Source organism: Silurus meridionalis, chromosome 29 (genome assembly GCF_014805685.1).
Source record: "Silurus meridionalis isolate SWU-2019-XX chromosome 29, ASM1480568v1, whole genome shotgun sequence".
Classification (NCBI taxonomy): Eukaryota; Metazoa; Chordata; class Actinopteri; order Siluriformes; family Siluridae; genus Silurus; species Silurus meridionalis.
In genome coordinates this window covers 1,617,818-1,637,984 of record NC_060912.1, presented here as the reverse complement: position 1 = coordinate 1,637,984, position 20,167 = coordinate 1,617,818, and the positions used below count along the sequence as shown (strand labels likewise).

The following is a 20,167-nucleotide window of genomic DNA, read 5'->3' as shown; positions in this document are numbered from 1 at the left end:
GTTTACCCACAAACTCCCAAACACAAACTTTACATTTGAGTCAGCAAAGCAAGTGTGTGTGTGTGTGTGTGTGTGTGTGTGTGTGTGTGTGTGTGAACAAGGCGGGATCCCTACGAAGCATCAATCATGCCTTAAACACACAGTGGGTTCCATGAGCTTCGCTCCTCACTCGCCTCACTACAGCCATCAATCATCTGAGCAGCATGAACCCTGAGCCCACACCTGAGATTCAGGGGGAACCCACATGATCCCGAAGCAGATTGGAAGACAGCAGCGTTTTCCCTGGTGTGCTGCTGCAGAAGAAGAAAATCCGAGGAAGAAACGAGGAACATTTTCATACCATCTGTGAAGCTTTTTTTATTCTCTTTACAAACTCGATGTTTGGTAAAGAAGGAATCAGTTGCTTTTCTTTTATTGTATAATAAATAAACAAAAATTGGCAGTTGGGAAAAATCAAGAAGCTGAAAGACAAAAAACAAAATGCAAAAGTGGTGAATAATGCCTGTGTGAATCCAGTGAAAGAAAGGAATAGGGTGGAAGGAAGGAAGGAAGGAATAGGGAGGAAGAAAGGAAGGAAGGAATATGAAAGAAGGAAGGAAGGAATGAAGGAAGGAAGGAAGGAATAGGGAGGGAGGAAGGAAGGAAGGAAGGAATAGGAAGGAGGAAGGAAGGAATAGGGAGGAAGAAAGGAAGAAAGGAATGAAGGAAGGAAGGAAGGAAGGAAAGAAAGAAGGAAGGAATAGGGGAAGGAAGAAAGGAAGAAATATGTAGGAAAGAAGGAAGAAAGGAAGGAAGGAAGGAATGAAGGAATAGGGAGGAAGGAAGGAAGGAAGGAAGGAAAAAGAAGGAAGGAATAGGGAGGAAGAAAGGAAGGAAGGAAGGAAGGAAGGAAGGAAGGAAGGAAGGAAGAAGGAAGGAAGGAAGGAAGGAAGGAAGGAAAGAAAGAAGGAAGGAATAGGGGAAGGAAGAAAGGAAGAAATATGTAGGAAAGAAGGAAGAAAGGAAGGAAGGAAGGAATGAAGGAATAGGGAGGAAGGAAGGAAGGAAGGAAGGAAGGAAGGAAGGAATAGAGAGGAAGGAAGGGAAGAAGGAATAGGAAGGAGGGAAGAAAGAAAGAAAGAAATAGTTGAATTGTGTTTATTAGGCTTCTTCTTTATGGTTTTTATTTCTGTCTATGACGCAGCATCTGTTTTACTGTGTTTCTCTTTAATATTGATGGTTTATATCAGTGACTGCATAATGAAGGGATAAAAAGACGGATAGATTCCGGACACCACTATAAATTCCTACATTACTAGTTACTGTGATTTGCTTTCTGACCAATCAGAATCGAGAATTTTTCAAAATTTGGTTTTGCATGAATATACACCTCTCTGAAACGAGGACATCATCGCTTCCTACCTTCCGTCCCTGCTGCAGTAGAGTTAAAGCCCAGAGGATGGAGGGATGAGAGCAGAGTCACTCTTTTCTCTCAGTATAAATCTCAGCTTAAGCTGTTGCTGGTCAGGAGAGATAAAGAGATGTACTCGTTTTCTCCTCCTCTCTATCTTCAGGATGCTGCAGGGCCATTAGCCTTTCAGACGTTTACACAATACTTTTGTCTGTCTGTCTCTTTTTCTCTCTCTATCTATCGCTCTTTTTTTGCTCTCGCAATGGTTGCCTTGTTAGCATGATAAATATTAAAATGTTTACTGCCAGAGAGGAAAGAGAGAGAGAGAGAGAGAGAGAGAGAGAGAGAGAGAGAGAGAGTGAAAATAATAATGAACAAATAAAAAGGAAAACAAGACAATACGAGCGAGCAAGAGAAAAAGGTAGTGAAAGAAAGAGCCAATGAGAGATAGAATAAAAAAGAGCATGAGAGACAAATGGAAGAGAAATTAAATGAAAATTAGACAATGCGATAGGAAGAGAAAGAATGAAAGAGGGTGAAAGAAATAAAGAAAGGGAGTGAAAGTGAGAAAGAGACAGAGAGAGTGAAGGAACGAGACAATGAGAGAGAATGAGACACCGAGACAATGAGAGTGACAAAAAGACAGAGGGGAAAATGAGACGATGAGAGCGGGATCGAGAGTGAGAAAGAAAATGAAACAATCAGGAAGTGAGAAAGAGAGCGAGAGATCGAGACAATGATAGAGAACGAGAACTGCCTTCATCATGCAGTCTATTCCTCAGAAACATCACCTGAAGTTTAACATAAAGGCCACGTTCCACAATTTAAGCACTAATGGACCATTTCTCCACCTCCACTCTCATCACTTGCTCTGACCTTTCATGTGTGTTCGAGACCTACAAGCAGATCCGCTTTCAAAAAAGAACATAGTTTCACTTCACTCTATAAATAAAGTCTCTTTTTCTTCTCCTCCTAAAATTCAAGGCCTACAGAGATGTTCTAGAACATAATATGTAGTTCCATTCGGTTTCGATTTCAAAGGGCCCCGAAACTGTCTGGAGGTTGAACCCTTTTATGAAGTTTAATCCGGCGTTCCATCCCCGGGAGCCGGAATTTTTATCCCGCATTAGCTCTCGTCACGTCACGTCACGAGCGCGCGGCTCTTCTCCGGGTCGGACAGCGTTCTATCGCTCTCTCGCACCCATGCATTACAGCGTTATCTCATCACGCTCAGCCGTAGCTCAGTCCTCGGGGCTGCTTCGCTAGGAACTCAGGTTCCTTATCAGGCGCTCCGCACCTCCGCCTGGGATCAAAGACCCAATTAATGGTGCGGAGAAGAAGATGAAGCATTTGAATAATGGAGACAGCTGTTTTGCTCCATTCAGGAAAATCCATTTGTATTGTTATCAGCTCGGAACAGTTCTCCAGACTGGTGCTTATTTCAGACCTTCTCTATTCTCGCGGTTTGATAAAAAAAAAAAAAAGTGCCTGAAATAAGCCGCTAGTGAATGGTCGCGATATCTCATTCGAACTCGTGCAAGTGGACCTGGGTTCATAATAAAGCCGTTTCTTTCCTTCCTGTATAGACTCGACCTCGAGGCATCTCAAGGTCGAGTAGAAATATGGGCATTAATTGCGACGGCGGCCAAACGCGACGTCTATGAAGCTGCCAAGCACGCCCTAATTGCTACGCTAAACGCCTCGTCAATGCTCCAGGCTTCGGAATTAGCATTTCTCAAGTCAGGTAGAAGATGAAGGAACGAAGAATCGAGTGACGCTTTTAATGCACACCTCAGAACTAGCTTTGAGGAAAGTCAACCGTGGCGTGTCGCCTCGCGTCGCGACAAAAAAAGTAGCAGTGGAACACAATGGACAGACTACAGCTAACTAGCGTGTACGTTCTGAGCTTGCTCGAGAGAACATAACTCTCCCAATACCTGCAGGTGGCAGCAATCTGTAGTCTTCAGCATCGAAATAAGGAACCCGTAAAACAGCTGGAATTGTGTTTCTAGCGTTATAGCGAGCAGCCTTTACACCTGGCGTGATTGTTCCAAAATCTAGAACATCTTCCCAGGAGAGTGGAGGTTGTTACAAGAGCAAATGTGGAATAGGATGTTTCACAAACAAATCTTATATACGTTTCCTTTCGGCTGCTCCCATTAGGGGGCGCCACAGCGGATCATCCGTCTCCACACCCCCCTATCCTTTACATCTGCCTCTTTCATACCAACTACCTGCATGTCTTCCCTCACCACATCCATAAACCTCCTCCTTGGCCTTCCTCTTTTCCTCCTTCCTGGTGGCTCCATCCTTAGCATTCTCCTACCAAAATAACTAATGTCCCTCCTCTAAACAAATCTACAGATAAAACTCTAGAAGACTGTTTGCGCTCTATATAACGTTGGGCGTACGCTTCGTATTCTTCATCATCTTGTCGTACAGTGAAGTCGGTTCCAACTGAGTCAATCTTATGGGGGTCCCCAATTGTTGTGTAATTCTTATATTTTTTACTAAATGATTTAGGGGACCCCCTTAAGTCTCATTTTTACTTGTCATGGGGGGTCCCTAATGCCCTAGGATCCCCCCTCAATTTAAGCACCGCTTTCACCATGTAGCCGATATGTATATATTGAGTTTGCATATTCTCATAGCTACCTGTAGCTACCTGTAGTTATCCGAAATCTACAGTTATTGCCCAAGGTGACAGTTTTGTCTCGTTAAATTTGCAAGTTTGTTGCACAGAAACGAAAGGAACATGCAGGTGTTTCTCAAAAAAAAAAGTACATTATTTTTATCAATAAAAATAGTAATAATCGGGTGTATGCGCAATGAAACAAATATCCAGAGTGCAGGTATTAACATATTTATTACACAGTAAAGAGTACGACAATACCAGAATCATACTGCAAAGATTCACAGACTGACAGACCATTGATTATAGCCCCCAAAAATCATAATTAATAAAAAATAAAAATAAAAGACTGACCCCCACCAAAAAAAAAAACAAAAACAAGAACCCACAGTTGTGACATAGTAGACTCTGAAGCTCAACAACATACTGAACAGTGTCAGTCTACCATTAACCTGTGGTTCACGTTTTTATTCAGTATTGCACAATAACCTTCATTTATTTCAGCTTTTCTTTACCGTACAAAGTGAAGAAAAAGTTTTGCCCCCAATTACCCCCCCTTTCCCATTTTTTCCCCCCCTCCCTTTTTCACCCACCCCCGACTTATCGGTCCGACTCGACGTCTATTCGGTTTACAAAGGAAAAAAAAAGTACATACATCTCCCTTTTATAGGATTGTCCCCAAAAAAATTAGTGTGCATGCGCAAAAAAAAAAAAAACCTTCTTTGAGCACGTCTCGATGTGAGACAACATCGACAGGTGGCCTAGAGCTTCTTAGAGCAAAAAAAAAAAAAAAGGGAGGATGAAAGGTGTAAGGGTGGAGGAATGGGAGAGAGTTATGAGGTTTGCTCCCGATCCCTCGCTCCACCGAGTCGAAAAAATGTAAATTTTTTAAAAAATGTGTGAGACGAGAAAAAAAAAAAAGTACATTTTTTTTTCCTTTTTAACTCGTTAAAATTCTCTCTTTTTTTATGAGGTCTGCATTGTTACCGAGTAGTGATATGGTTTCGCAGCTGTATGAGCTTTTTACTTTGGATTTTATTCATTTATTTATTTGTATTTTTTTATTCCTGTTCTCACGTTGCCCATTTGGTTTTGACTCGACCAGTGACTGCTCAGCGACTGGTGCTTGTAACATGCTGTCAGAGGTAGAGTGAGGGTTTTTTTTCTTCTTCTTCTTTTTTTATGGAGAACAAAAAAAAAAAGTACAGACCAAAAGAGATGTTCCAGGGTCCGCCCTGATTACACCGTCCATATTAGCGACTGGATGTAAAAACAAAAAAATTCTAGGTCAGAATAAGAGAGAAACAAAGGTGGATGTTTAGCACCAAGGGTTCGGGGGGGAAAAAAAAAGAGATAGCGCCCCACTATGGATCCTCCGTGAACTGCATGGCTCGACTGGACCCTGTCGGCTGATGGTACGCGTCAGAGATGCGTGTAAGTGCTGCTAGTCGAGTCCGAACGCATTGAATTCTGGGTGAAACCTCTCTCGCTATTGTTCATTCACGTGTGGATTATTGCTCGCCGGGTCACACGTGACGTCGCTTTTCTCCCGTCCAGGCTGAGCAGCGCTGGTCTCGGCTTTTTTGACAGAAAAAATAAAAGTTTTTTTCCCCCCCTGACGAACTCTCGGATAAAATCGATGGTGCGTTGGATGTTTTTTTACGTTTGAAATCAGAGTTTTGGTCCTTTGTGTCGGTCTTTGGCTGTCTTCCATTGTTAATTCTTTTTTTTTTCGTTTGTTTTTTTTGTATTTGTAATACTGTGTAACCTGGTGCTTTGCAGTCTTAAAGCTGTCTGTTTACCCCTTTTGCATTTGGAAAAGTTTCGATTCGTAGAATACATTTTTTTTTTTCTTTATACGTTTTTTTTTGTATAAAACAAAACAAAAAGAACATATACTCCAACATTCAGTAACGTGCATGCACTATTCAAAGCAAAAAAACATTTTTTTTTGCTTTTCCGAGACAAAGGAATGAACAAAAGCAGGACTTTTTTGTGTGTATTTTTTTCCCCTTTAAAAAAAAAAAAAAATCACAGACACGTAAAAAAAAAAGCACTGCGGAGTCGGTGAGGTGAGACTGGGTTTTCTAGCGGGAAAAAAAAAAGCATGCTGAAAGGAAACGTCGCGGTGACAGTGCAAATACGATTATGTTCGCAACATTAATGTTAGCATTCCGGGGAACATGCTAGTTCTCAGAAAAAAAAGAAAAAAAAAAAAAAGATCGGCGTTAGATTGAAGCAGCAGCTCTGAGAGATAGCTTTTGTCTCCTTCGATTAGAGGACGACGGGATTTTTTTGTGTGTGTGTCTCAAACATCTACTAAGGAACTACCACAAACACTTACAAACAGGAAAGCAGCTCGCGATATGCTCAATATCTGCAATGTTCTTGCACCAGCTAGAAGAATGGGCCTACTTTTTTTGTCCTTTTTTTTATGCATCACAATTCTTGTCCAATACACGTACAATAAATAAGCATCAGAGAGACGGGATGGGACGGAAATGTTCGAAAGAAAGAAAATAAAATACATTGAGGGTGCGGGAGCCGAGGAACATTTCAAGCCCTCATGCTTTTGGGTTGCCTGATGATGTTTTTTCACTTCCTTCTCAGGAGCCGATGCTCATCGAGGTCCTCTGGTGTCTACATTCCTCTGCGAGAAAAAAAACAACAAAAAAAAAAAACCAGACTTTTATTTCCTCGGCCCACTGACCTGAAGAGCGTTGAAAGTCTTGCAGACGCGTGAGGAAAAAAAGGCGAACATCTGCGTTCCTTCACAATCTGCTGCACGAGTTCACGAGCTCCACCTCTAACTCCACCTCCACCGTGTCCTGCCCTGATGCCTATTTTTTTTTCCTGCTTCCCCTCAGGTTCTTTTAGTTTTCTTTCTTTCTCGGTCTGTCTTATAATCGCATAATCGCGTTTTTTTGTGTGTGTACAAGAGCGATGAAGTAAATCCCTTGGTTTTGGTAAAGTGTCTTTCGTTTCGTTGAGGTCGACTAGTTTCGTATCCCGGCTGGCGGAGAGGAAAAGGAGCGCTGGAGCAAAAAAAACGGCGACAACGGACAACAGGCGTATTTACAGGAAACACGTAAAAATAATCTTTAGTAGCAAGGGGGCGCGTTGTTAAAGGACGGTGAGGATTTGTTTTGTTTTTAAAAAACAAACAAAAAAAACCCAAAGAATATCTTTGTGTTCTCTGCCATAGCAGGTCAATATGACCCGATACGGAGCGATCGCTCTGCCGGTCCATTGCTAGTCCGCTTTTTTCTCGGTTAGCATGTCCGAATTAGCATGTCGAAGCAAGCGAGGCGAGGCGAGGCGAGGCGGTCCCCCCGGCGGTTTGACGGATTTGGCTCTAGCGCGGCGCAGGCTCTAACGCCGACGGCGTGCCAGGCGTGTCCGAGCGTGGCGTGGCGGCGGCCGAGGGGGTATCGTCGGGGCTGCCAGCGCTGCTGCTGGGAGTGCCCGAGGAGCTGGCCGTGCTAGGCGTCTCGCCCTGCTGCTGTGCCTGCAGCGTCTGGCCGCACACGTGGTGGTGCTTCTCCCAGTCTTTGTGCTGGCAGAAGGAGCCGCAGTAGCGCGCCGTGTTGCACCCGCTGCACGTCTCGCTTGCCTTGCGTCCGCAATTCCAGCAGCTCTAGAGGGAGGGGATGGAGGAGTGGAGGCAAAGTTAGACCTTTCAAACACAAAATGTATTGGGACACCTTATTTTTTGTGGTTCTTCTCCAAACTGTTACTACGGACACACTTCAACTAGCAGAGCCAAACCTCACAAAGCCTGCTCCATGAAGATCTGCTTCACATGGGTTGGTGTGGAAGATCTCTGACCAGATGTGCACACTGACTGCACCTCAGGCTTCCTCACCTCATCTTCACCTACATCAGTAGCTGACTTTGCTGATGTGGCTGAATGAAACTCCACAAAATCGAGTGGGGACTGTTTTAATAATTAACTTTCACCTATTCAAATTAGGGATCCTTTTACATTATGTGGCAAAGGGACCGCCTACTTTCAAACGAAGCTTCCCGATTGGCTGAAACAATCTTTTCAAACCAATAATTGAACTCTCAGGATGTAAAGAAGCCTAAGAATTCATGCTTAAAAGTCTGAACCTTAAATAACATTTGCCACAGGTTACACCCCAAAAAACCTCTCGTAGATTCACATCAGAACCTTTCGGGTTACAACCAGGCCCTTTTTTTTTTGTTGTCCAATTAGGACAAAGTTCTAAATGTGAAGCAGAAACGGGAAGCGAGAGTTATAAACAGCTACAGTTCTCCGGGGAGACGTGCACATAAACAGGGCTTTCGCAATTAAACTCAGATGTGTGCTCCGTTTTTTTCTGTCGTTTTTTTTTTTTCCCCCATGAACTGATTAAAAGAGCTGAATCCCTACTGTGACCCAGAGACGGCGTCCTGCTTAACAGCCTCCCGTCGCATCAGGAACAACGGACGCTATATTGCCAAAAGTTTGCGGACGCCTGGTCGTGAGTGTGTTTTTTGAGCATCACATTCCACATTTGGTCCCAATTTGCCTCTAATTTCTTCCACTCTTCTGAGATGATGTTCCACTCGATTTTGAAGTGTGCTTGTGGACATTTTGTGTGAGTAAATTAAGTTGTTGATGGAGGGTGATCTTATACTCCAAACCATGTAAAGCAGATCTTCATGGAGTTCCATCATGCTCCTTAAACTCCTAGTTTAAGTTTGTGGTAACAATTTGGGGAAGAACCATGTATAGGTGAAAAAATTCAGGTGTCCCAATACTTTTTGTTTCATTTAGTGTGTATATACGGTTTATTTCGAAAGTATTGGGACACCTGACTTTCCAATATGGCTCATATTTGTTTCTTTTCCAAACTGTTACCACACACTTGGAGGCAAAGGCAAACGTGTACAGGCACAAGGGAAAACATCTGTAAGTGTGGCTGCTTTTCCATACATAGAATCCTTTTACAAGTCAGGGGCCTTCAACGTTTTTCAGATCAAGGACCGCTTAGGTGTTATTGTGGATTATTGTATATTTACACGAACTTCACCCTGATTTGAATAGAACCTTAATGTAATAATTATAATATTTTTGAAATGATAAATTTGATGTTTTTACCAATGTGTGAAGACCCATGATCTATGTGAGATGCGTAAAATAAAAGAATTCTGAACATAGCGAAGAGCAAAACCATGTCTTTGTAGGGATATTCACCTCACTTGAGTCCTCCTGCTGGTTGATAACGGACAGCGCGTCCTCCGCAGCTTGCCTCTTCGCCTCGGCCACCGTGCGCTCCATCTTGGCGCGTTCGGTGCTGATCATCTCGTGAGCCTTGCGTTCCGCATCGGCCACGGCTTTCTGCAGTTCGGACATGGCTTGCCTCTTCACCTCGTTCACCGCCTCTTCTGAAACAGAGTGGAAGCCGTGGCTTAAAATAAAAACAAGGAGAAAAGTATCTATTGTTCGACCATCATGACCATCACGACCTACAGAGCATGAAGGTATAAACATCTTCTAAACTATAACTAGATCCATGGCTTTCATCTTTTTTTGTTCATGATTCGTCAAGAATGTGATCAATAGACCCAGTATGGTGGAAGAGGAAAAGATCAAGATTGTATTTTCTCTGACTCTGTCAGTCATGCTCCACTGAGATACCAGTGATCTTCTGATCTCCAAACCTGCCTGATCCATCCTAATACCCTGATGAAGTTCTTATCAACTGGAAACCACACACCGCTGTTGAGGATTGCTCCACATGGACAGCCTAAAAATATACTGTATATATACAGTATACACATATACACACTACATTGGCAAAAGTTTTGGGACACCTGAACTTTCCTGCCATATGTGTTTCTTCTCAAACTGTTACCACGAAGCTGGAGGAACACAATTGTGTCAGACGTCTTTGGATGCGTTATAATATAACTTTGCGTTCACTTGGACTTGGAAACCCTGTTCCAGCATGGAACAAAGCACAATGAATATCTTACAACCTTATTAATGTTGAAGCTTTAATATCCAGTGTTGAGGATGAGGATGGGTTCCTCTTAAGGTTTCTTCCCTCATGAGGTCTTTTTTTCTTCACCACTATCACCTCTGGTTTGTGGCTCATTGAAGGTTATACAAACCCATAAACGTCCCTTTTTCTAAAAACTAAGTGCACAATATATACAGTATATGATATATATAATTCAATCCACAGAAATAAAGACAAGCATTTTGGAGTTGATTAGAAACCTGAACAGAGGTTTTCTACATCTTAAGTAATCAAGAAAAAAAAAAAATCTAAACAGCTGTTTTAGCCTCTGAGACAAACCGTAATGGTCCGATTGTCCATACATTTATTTATAAAGCGGGAAAGAACATTCCTTACACAAACTGACCCTTTATTACTTTCAACACGTCTGCGTGACAGGACTGGGTTTTTAAAATAATTTTTCAAAATTTATTTTACAACGTTTTCGCAGCCGCAGCCTGTCTAATTGCGTATGCAAATCAGCCAATTTATATTTAAATTATGCATTTCAGTTGTGCTCCCAAGGGCCCGTGCTGTACAGGATATGAAAAACCGCCAGGAAGTTGCATGGAATAGATATGAAGGGATATGAATATTCACTGCGTACTGTAAGAAGCTGCTCAACATCAACAACAACAACAAAAAAACACAGATTCCTCGACACCATATCCATAATATCCATCTGATCTCTATGAATATGCAGAATTTTTACAAACGTTAGTAGACATCTGACATTATGTGCTTTTTGAACATCCCATTTAACATTTAGTCCCAGTTTCCTGTTATAATATCCTCCACTCTTCGAGATGTGGTTGTCTGAAGTGCCTACTGCTATGGTTCTACAGCAGGAGATCTTCCACTCCAGCCCATATCTTCAAGGAGCTGGCTTTGTGCACAGGGGCATTGTCATGTTGGAACAGGTTTGGGTTTCCTTGTTCAAGTGATGTCAAGATTCTATGCTACTGCATACTGAGACATCGAGCTGGTTTCCATGGCTTTTGTCCTTTCATGACACCTGGTCCCTCAAAAGCCTGATAATGAGCCAATCAACAGAACCAGGATGATGGAACAGGGAAAGATCTACAATAAATATGAAATTTCCTGACCAATGATTAGTTCTTACGAAGTTGCCATTAATGAAGAACATCACATACGTGTTACTGCGTGTTTCCAATTTTGTGGCAACATTTTGGGGAAGGAGCACAAATGGATGAATGTTACTAAGAAACTGTCCTTCATAATGTCTTATTGTGGAAAAACTCCTGAACCACGGCCATTATTAGGTTGCCAAGAAATGTTTTTATACGCATTGAAAAACCTAATTGATGCTTTTTTTGGGGAATTGAAGAGCGCTGTCTTACGGCTGCTTTTATTGAAGTGAAAAAAGATCAGCTGCTTCGACAGATGCCTTTAAGCATAAGCGTAAGCAGAGGCCAGGTTTCTATTACAGAATCCATCATCCGTCTGAGATCAGCCAGATCACCTACACCTTAAACAAAGCCTTTTAATCACGCGCATCTATTTCTTTCTAACTGACGCTCGGACAAAACGGTACCTCTGAGAGAGGTAGAGCTGGCGGGCATCTCGTGTACCTCTTAATAGCGCCAGGAGTTAAGTGCTCTAAAGCTCCAGGGCACTAACGCTGTCCGATCGTTTGCTTTATGATCCGACGTTGTGGCTGGATTGTGTACAGGAAGTAAGTAAAGCACAGCCATTCGGAGTCTCCGCGAGGAGAACGTTCCGGAAATCTGGGTCTGGCTATTAAACAAATTCTGTATTGACAAAAGTATTGGGATGGGATTTCCAGCCATAGGAGGCTATGACTTTGGCATCTTGACATCAAAGGGTTGCTCACCTGCTTTCTTCCAGATCTCCTCAGGAACGTAGCCAGATACAGGTCTGTGGAGGACCTCCCGGTGAATCTCTGACACACAGAATTACATTCTGTTAGAATTTACACTCATCATCATCACCCTCATCCCACTTTTCCTGACCAAGCTGATCAACCTCCTCTCCATTGACGATGATGATCCTCACCCTCATCATTATCATTCTCCTCCTCCTCATCATCTTCATTATCAAAAATGTATTCATCATCTTCATCATTATTATTATCTCCTACTCCTCATCATCGTCGTCCTATTTATCATCATAATCTTCCTTTTCCTCCATATCATGATTATCATTATCGTCCTCCTCATCATGCTCATCGTTATCATCATCTTCATCACCCTCACCCCTTCTTCGTTCATATCCTCAACCATGATCATTCTCATCACACTTCCCGTCTTCATCTTTATTCTCATCATCATCCTCGTTACCTTTTCAACATTCTCACAATCACCTCGTCAACTACAGAAAACCCACAGTCCTTCATTATACTTCTTCTAAAGCTCCTTGTGAGAAGTTCATGTTTTCTATAGAAGCTGCTACCTGCAGGATTGGTGTCCTGCCCTGCGGGGCTCTGCTGCCTCGACTGGCTACTGCTGCTGCTACTGCTGCTGCTGCTGGAGCCCTTCTTCAGGTCTTCTGCATCGCTGTAACGCCGGATCCAGTAGTTGAGCTCCTCGCGGTCCGCCTCTTGACACCGCCTGAGCACGGTGAGCGAGCGCCGCGTTTCTCTACCATGTCCATGATGCAGTTGAGCAGCTGCAGGAACACACAGACACACACAGCTACGATCAGTAATGTGTGCAATAACATACAATAAAAAAAGTTTCATTATGGAAAGAAAAAAAAAAAAGGTTTGCCTCATCGTTGTTTTCTCGCAATTCCGATTTTATTTTTCTACAAATTCTGAAATAAATTTAAAATTGTGAAAATCCTTTTCACATCTTGGCATCTTGGGATGTTGGATGAACATTATGAACCTTCAAAAAGGAGATGTCGACCCAAGAGGATCCTGAGGCATGCAGAGAATTTGGGCCAGCTCCAGCTGGATCCCACCTCCTCATGAGTTCGGACCTTCAAAGAGAAGATGCCGACCCTGCGAGGCTCCCGAGGCATCTAGTGATGCACCAGCTCTGGATGATTTCATAAACAAATCTTCATGAAGATTTTCGGAACATTGGAATTTGAGGATAAACAACCTCTAAATCAAACTTTTACTCAAAATAACCTTCTAAATTTGCATTTTTTCCATCAAAACTTTGGTATGGAGGAGTTGGCGCTGAATCGATGATGATCTCAGATGTTGAGCTAATGAATTAGTTGCTCAGGAGCTTCTGGTTCCACAACTCCGATTTACTGTATACGACTGTAGAAAGGACACTACTCATAATCACACACTCGTGAAATTTCACACCCTGGTTCTTGGTGTCAACCTAATGAGGACAGGTTCCCCATTTGAGTCTGGTTTCTCTCAAGGTTTCTTCCTCATACCATCTAAAAGGAGGGGTTTTTCCTTGCCCTAGTTGCCCCAGGCTTGCTCATTGAGATAAATACACATCAATTTAAATATAAGTGAACGTTTCTCTATAATTCTTATATTCTGTAATAAGCTTCTTTGAGACTATTGTAAAAAGCACAAACAGAAATACACACACACACACACACACACACACACACACACACACACACACACAATAAAAGGTTTGTAGTAGTAATAGAAAGTGTTATTACTTTTCTTACATGGTCAAGGTGCTTCCACTCCTCGGCCCATTCTCGGTCCGTGAGTCTGTGATCGATGACTTCTTCCTGCCGCGTGCCACTGTGCATCCCTGCCAGAGCAAAGAGTGGAGAGAGAGAGAGAGAGAGAGAGAGAGAGAGAGAGAGAGAGAGAGAGGATTAGAGCACTCGTTCGTCATTCTCTGTGCTACGCTTCAGTCGGCTCCAGCTCTAGACACACCATCTCTCATGCGTGTTCTTCATCAGCACTGCATGTGCGGTTCAGCTCGGGTAGAACATACATCACCGCGCGGTGTATTTTTAGAACATCTCAGACTATTTCAGCACCATGAACAGCTCACAATTACGTTAAGAAGAATCAGAGCCGGGAAGAATGCGTACCGATGGGCCGAGGGCGCTCGCGGATCTCCCGGTGGTTGGTGTGACGGTACGAGTCTCTGTAATGGTGCCCGATAGCCATCTCGTCGAGCCGGTAGTGCCCCGGGGGCGGTGGAGCGGTGTGAGGAAGGCCATTGGGCTGGTACGAAAGCCCGTTGGAGGGGCTAAAACGCTGGCCTGGGCTGATGGTGCAGGGTCGCTTGCTCGGGTGCTCAGTGTGTGGAGGCTCCCTCTCGAAACCGTTCTCTTTGGTTCTGGAAAGAGAGAAGAAAGAAACGGGAGTAAGCTGACATGAAAATAAATATCTGATGTCACCTAAAAACTCTCTCTTGTCACTCTGAGAAATGCATGAGTGCGTGTGTTTGTGTGTATCCCCGCCCTCGGCAACTCTGACATTCCCAGTCTCCTAATGAGCCGCTTTTATGGGCACCGAATGCTCATCCGTCACAGTCCATCTGCTCCGGAGGAACAGTTTTACCCCCCTGTACATTTCGCATCCTAGAAATTCTCCTGCTATTCTTCTACCTGTCTGGTATATTTTCAGCTTATATTTCAAGGTCTGCTTTCTTGGAATGATTTTTTGACATAATTCAGAATCGATTCTTGTTGCTGGGGCTCCACTAGGGGGCACCTTTTGAAGGCTTCTGAGAAGGTGCGTGTGGTGTAACATCAATTTGATTGTCAAACCTTTAAGGAACATCAGCGGTTCAGTTGCATGTTTGTAATTGTATCTTCAAGCTCGGATATAAGATATATGGTATCAAAACGTTTCAAGACTAGTTTTGTAACACGCCAACAGATGGCAGCACAAGGCGGCTCGCAGAGTCACAGGGAGAACTAAGTACTTCCTTGTAAACAGAGCACCTTTTAATACCACCTTTTCGTACGCTCACAAAATATTCTACTCTCTCTTAATGACACTTGGTTTGTCTTTCTACACCGTATGGGGAAGATCTGAACATCTAATTCCCATTTAGTCCTCATCTGCTCTTATAATAACCTCCACTCTTCTAGATGTTCCTTGAGATGTTGTGAGGAGGCGTGGGGTGCCGTCAGCGTTTACATTTATCCCAATAAGGTTTATGGCTCTATAGAAAGAGATCTTTCACTCCAACCCACTCCTGGCTTTGTGCACAGGGGTCATGGTCATGATGGAACAGGAAATTTCCTGCTCCCACATCCAAAGACGTCCCATACAATTGTGTGCCTCTAATTTTGTGAACATTTTGTGAAAATACAAGCTCATATTCTGTTTTTCAGAATAAATAATGAACTCTGCTTTGTAGTATGTGATTAAGAACATTATAGATTCCTGTTCGAATTCCGGCGTTACGTTCCTGCTCCCCTCAAGGCGGTGCGTGCCGAGCTAAGCAGAAACAGAAACGCTTAGCCAGCGGGATTGGAGCTCGGCCTCATCTGTATGTGTTCTCCGCCGCTCCCTTAGGCTCTAATCGCAGGGTGTTAGATCTTCCACGAACGTGGAGATATTATAAGATAAAACAGATAAGGACCTCAGGGAACTGGATTTTTCTTAAGGTTGTGGACACCTGACCATAAGATTCAGAGGTAAATCTTTTTTTCTTAAATATCCCGTTTAATATTTAGTCCATCTGCTCCTGCTCCATTCTTCTGGGAAGATCTTCCACTAGATTCTATGACGGCTCAATCAGCCAATTAGTAAAGTCAGGCGCTGATGTAGGTGAGAAGGTGAGGAGGCCTGGGGTGCAGTCAGCGTTCACATTCATCTCAATAGGGTTAAAGTTAGAGCTCTAGAGCAGGATATTCAAGATCTTTCACTACAACTGGTATCTTCATGGAACAGGTATTTGGATCTCATAGTTCAAGTGAAGGGAAACTGTACATTATCCATACTCTGTATATATTTATCTAGAGGAGGTATAAATATTTGTTTGTTTGCTCAGTCAGTTACATAGGTTTCTATTAGATCTTCAGCCCGACACCATTAATATCTAAAGTTTCGAATTTCTCGCAAGCCGTGGTATGTTCTTCATCCACGCCCTTTAACAACCAGCTGTTGGGTTCTGGGTTTAGTTTGGATCCAGGGCTCCTGGAGTTTGCAGCCAGGCTGTAATTAAGTAAGGAATAAACACAGCAGGACGTGCTGTTCTGAGGTGCACATAGAATTCAGAAACTATGGATCCAAATGAAAATTTGAGGTTCGCTCCTGGTGTCATAGAGCGACGCTGAATAGATACACACGCCTCCATACACACATACATTTTCCATATTCTCCAGCTTCTCCTTCAAGAACGCTAAGTTCTGCCTCAATGAAAACGGGAAAAAAACACCCAATGGGCCGCGACTCAGTGCTCTGCAAGCGGTTCAGCCTGGAAAGCACTAGCCATAGTTATATTGTTTAATTATTGGATTTTATAGCAATCTACTTCTTCATAAAAAAAACAAAAATTAAAAATTAACAAAAAATAAATATATTGAATGTTTTAAAATATTGCTTATCATGCATTTTATGCATGTATAAATCACTTACTAAAATAATATCTAGAACAAATTTGAATACAAAATTAATTACAACATTAATCGTCGGTTCTGGAGTATTTGAAATAATGTTTCTAAAAGGTAAATGAAATGACCAAAAGGTACACTGATCCCAGATTATACTAGAAAATACCAGATACCACTAGACTATACTAGATATACTAGATAATATATAAATATTAGTATCACTTAAGTTGGGAAAACATGATCATTTAACTCATTGACTCGAAAACTGCAGCGGAAAACTCTTCTTGTTCTAGATGAGTAATCCTGTCTTCTCCGGGACTCACCTGTCCGGTGTTCTCCTCTTGCCGTTCTCGTTGACGTCCATCAGCAGCTCGGACGAGTCGACGGGAGACGTGATGCTGGTGTCGAGTAGCAGCTGCTCGTGCTGGGCCAGGTACTGCGCCGGGTTCTGCTTGGCCAGGCGTGCGCAGTGCAAAAGCTCTCGCTGCAGTAACGGCAGGTTGGCCTGTAGGGGGAGATAGCGGTTAGGACAGAAAGGCTGCAATTGTCAAACAAAGACTGAAAACATCACAATGCACTTGGCTGTGTTCCAGGTTTTTTTTTTTTTTTTACAAGCATTGTTTACCCATTACAGTGATTGTGGGGAAGCTCTTTGGAGGCACGCACGCACACACGCACGCACACACACACACACACACACAACACACGCACACAAACAAAAAAAAAAAAACAGCGCTCTGCTTTGGTACTTTGTGACCCAAACGGTGCATTAGTGCTTTCAGTCTGCCCACCGCCTGGCACAAGGGCATGCGAAATCGCCGTCGACATGGAAAGTGTCTTCATCAAAGCAACAGCGTCTCTCATTTCCTTCCTGTCTCTTTCAGCACTGACTGCTAAGAGGTTAGCTGGCTTTGTCCACATGACCCTTTTTGGATGGTTTTCCATTTCAAAGTGAGGCGGAAGAATGTTTTTTAAGGGCGGGAGGAGCGTTTCGTCAGGAAAATCATTATTTCTACTTGCTGTCTTTTTTCTTTCTCTTTTCTACCGCAAATAGCAGCGTTCAGAGAAAATCCATGCAGAACATCTGACCATGTTAGATATACTATAACCTACTCTCTCTTCAACCCTATTAAGCACTTTTAGGATGGATTGGAACACACCCCAGGCCTCATCACCTACACCAGTAAAGAGTAAAGAGAAGGTTTCAATGGTTTAGACATTGTTTGGAGTGGAAGATCTCCTGCTCTAGAGCTCTAAACCCTCAAAAACCTTTGGGATTAATTTGAACACACCCCAGGCCTCCTCACCTCACCTACACCAGTAAAGCTAAATGGTTACATAAGTTGGTGTGGAAGATCTCCTGCTCTAAAGCTCTAAACCCTATTAAACACCTTTGGGATGGATTGGAACACACCCCCGGCCACCTCGCCTACACTAGTAAAGTGTAAACAGAAGGTTCTCATGGTTTAGGCATGATTTGGAGTAGATGATCTCCTGCTATGGAGCCTTTATTTTTTTTTTAAATATTGAAGATTTTTGGGATGATCTGGAACACACTCCATGCCTCCTCACCTTCTCAACTCTATTAATACTAACTGGCATCTCCACAAGCATACTTTTTGGAATCTAGTGGAATATCTACTTAAGAACAGCAAATGGATGAGACTAAACCTAAACCCTGATGCACAGTGACATTGCAAGCAAGCTCCGGATGACATCATCACCCCCAGTACCCCGGTGCATGTTGCTTTCGTTCCCGTAAGCACTTCTCCTCGTGGAAGGGAGGGTTGTTAGATGACATTAGCCTAATGAAAAAAAAAAACAACCCCAACACCACCCCCCAAACAAAATGCCTCTAATGCACATTGTTGCAGCTGAGCTTCTGTGCACTTATAAAAGCCCCTGTTCCCACAGCCATATGGTATTTGTCATTAAAGGATCCTTTGAGGGAAAGCACTAAAATTAGATGAGCGAAAGAAAGACAGAGGACAGCGAGACAGGAGAGAACGAGTAACAAACACAAGTTGCATCTTTTTCAATAAAAGAAAACACCCCCCCGCCCCCCGCCCTGAACGGATGATTCAGTAACCATATGGTGCATCATGGAGAGACGGAGCACCGAGCGAGGAAGAAGCCGGAGAGGGGGAAGTGGCCCTGGATGTTTCTCCGCATCCATCAGCGACCCCTAATGGGAACAATTTCTGCAGCGCCAAGCCGCCTGGGGGCTCCCGGAATCTCGTACGCTGTGCAACGAGCCACACTGAGCGATCAGGAGACCTCGTTCCCTCATGCTCTCGGTAGTAAACTACACTGACTCCATCTATTTTAATGGCTTATCTCTGTTAAAGGCATGTGTGTGTGTGTGTGTGTGTGTGTGTGTGTGTGTGTGTGTTTAGGACAGCAGGGGGATGAAGGTTGCATAAAAAGGGAGGGGTTCAGGTATGCATCATAACAGCTGCCATTTTCGGAGCGAATAAATAACAAATGAATTTTTATGAAAATGGAGAAAAAACTCCACCCTGGAACAGGATTCTATTAAAATATTTGGATCGTGCGTCACGCTTCAAAGTTTTTGCAAGGTCTTTTTTCAGTGCTGTTGTGAGAGGGGTTCTTCCACAAAATAAAACAAAACTTGGAGGTATACAATTGTATAGGCGGTTTTGGGATGCATGACATTTTTCGAAACCGACCTAACTTGTGCAGAAACTAGCTAACATGGTGTATGATCTAGCTAACAGCTTGCATAATCAAGCTAACATGCATGAATTAAATGATGTACGCACTAGCTGACATGGTGTATGAACTGTGCATAGGGCCACCTATAGAGCTATGAATCCTATTAAACACCTTTGGAATGCTGATGCTGTTGTGAATTGGGGATGATTATTAGAGGCGGAGCAATTCATCGGTTTTGCAGATACCACCGATGCTGGAACCATTGGCAAAAATCCATACAGATAGTTTTTCCGGGTTGCATTAGAGAGCGGCCTCTAGAGGCAAATCACTGATGCCATGCGCTGTTTATTTTTTTTTGTCGCGAGTGTTTCATGACCTGAAAGCAGGAAACGGAGCTGCTGTTTCTCCAGAGGATGATGACAGCTCATGTTACGCCGCTAATGGTTTCAGATGTGTATGCGACTTTGGGATCTACAGCGTGAGAAAAATCAGACTCTGGAAAAAAAATAAAAAACGGGACGGCGTTTCTACATAATATGCAGCATCACTGCGACTGCTGCACGAAATGTGGATTTGGTATTCTCAAACTGAAGCACGACAGAATGCGAATTTGTGCGCTGGAGATAAAACTATGTGGTTATCCAACAATATTAGGAAAAAAAGATGAAAACATAATACTGAGTATGGCTAATCAATAGCTAGCAGCACGCTCCGGATTGGCAAAAAACACCAAACAGTGATAGCTGAGTAAAAAGGACAGCGCTGGTTGCTTGACATTTTTTTTTTATAACACAACTTGTTTACTGCAATGCTACTCAGTTCAAGATCTAATATAAGTCGATAATACTTTATTTCAAATTTTAAATAAACCAGCATGATCAGGCATGAAATAGCTGAAATAGTGCATGAACTAGCTAAAATCGTGCATTAGTGGTACATGAACTAGCTAACATCAAGCATGAACTAGCT

General features: G+C 43.0%; 1 protein-coding gene across 1 annotated transcript in view; it reads right to left on the bottom strand.

Moving 5' to 3' along the window:
• Positions 1–5,206: 5,206 nt before the first annotated feature.
• The window catches only part of runx1t1 (RUNX1 partner transcriptional co-repressor 1), a 50,789-nt gene continuing 35,828 nt past the window's right edge, over positions 5,207–20,167 (bottom strand). The window contains 8 exon segments of the mRNA XM_046844117.1: positions 5,207–7,659; positions 9,226–9,416; positions 11,889–11,957; positions 12,467–12,652; positions 12,655–12,682; positions 13,664–13,752; positions 14,042–14,292; positions 16,846–17,027. Of these exon segments, the coding sequence (XP_046700073.1) occupies positions 7,378–7,659; positions 9,226–9,416; positions 11,889–11,957; positions 12,467–12,652; positions 12,655–12,682; positions 13,664–13,752; positions 14,042–14,292; positions 16,846–17,027 (1,278 nt within the window). The 3' untranslated portion in view covers positions 5,207–7,377.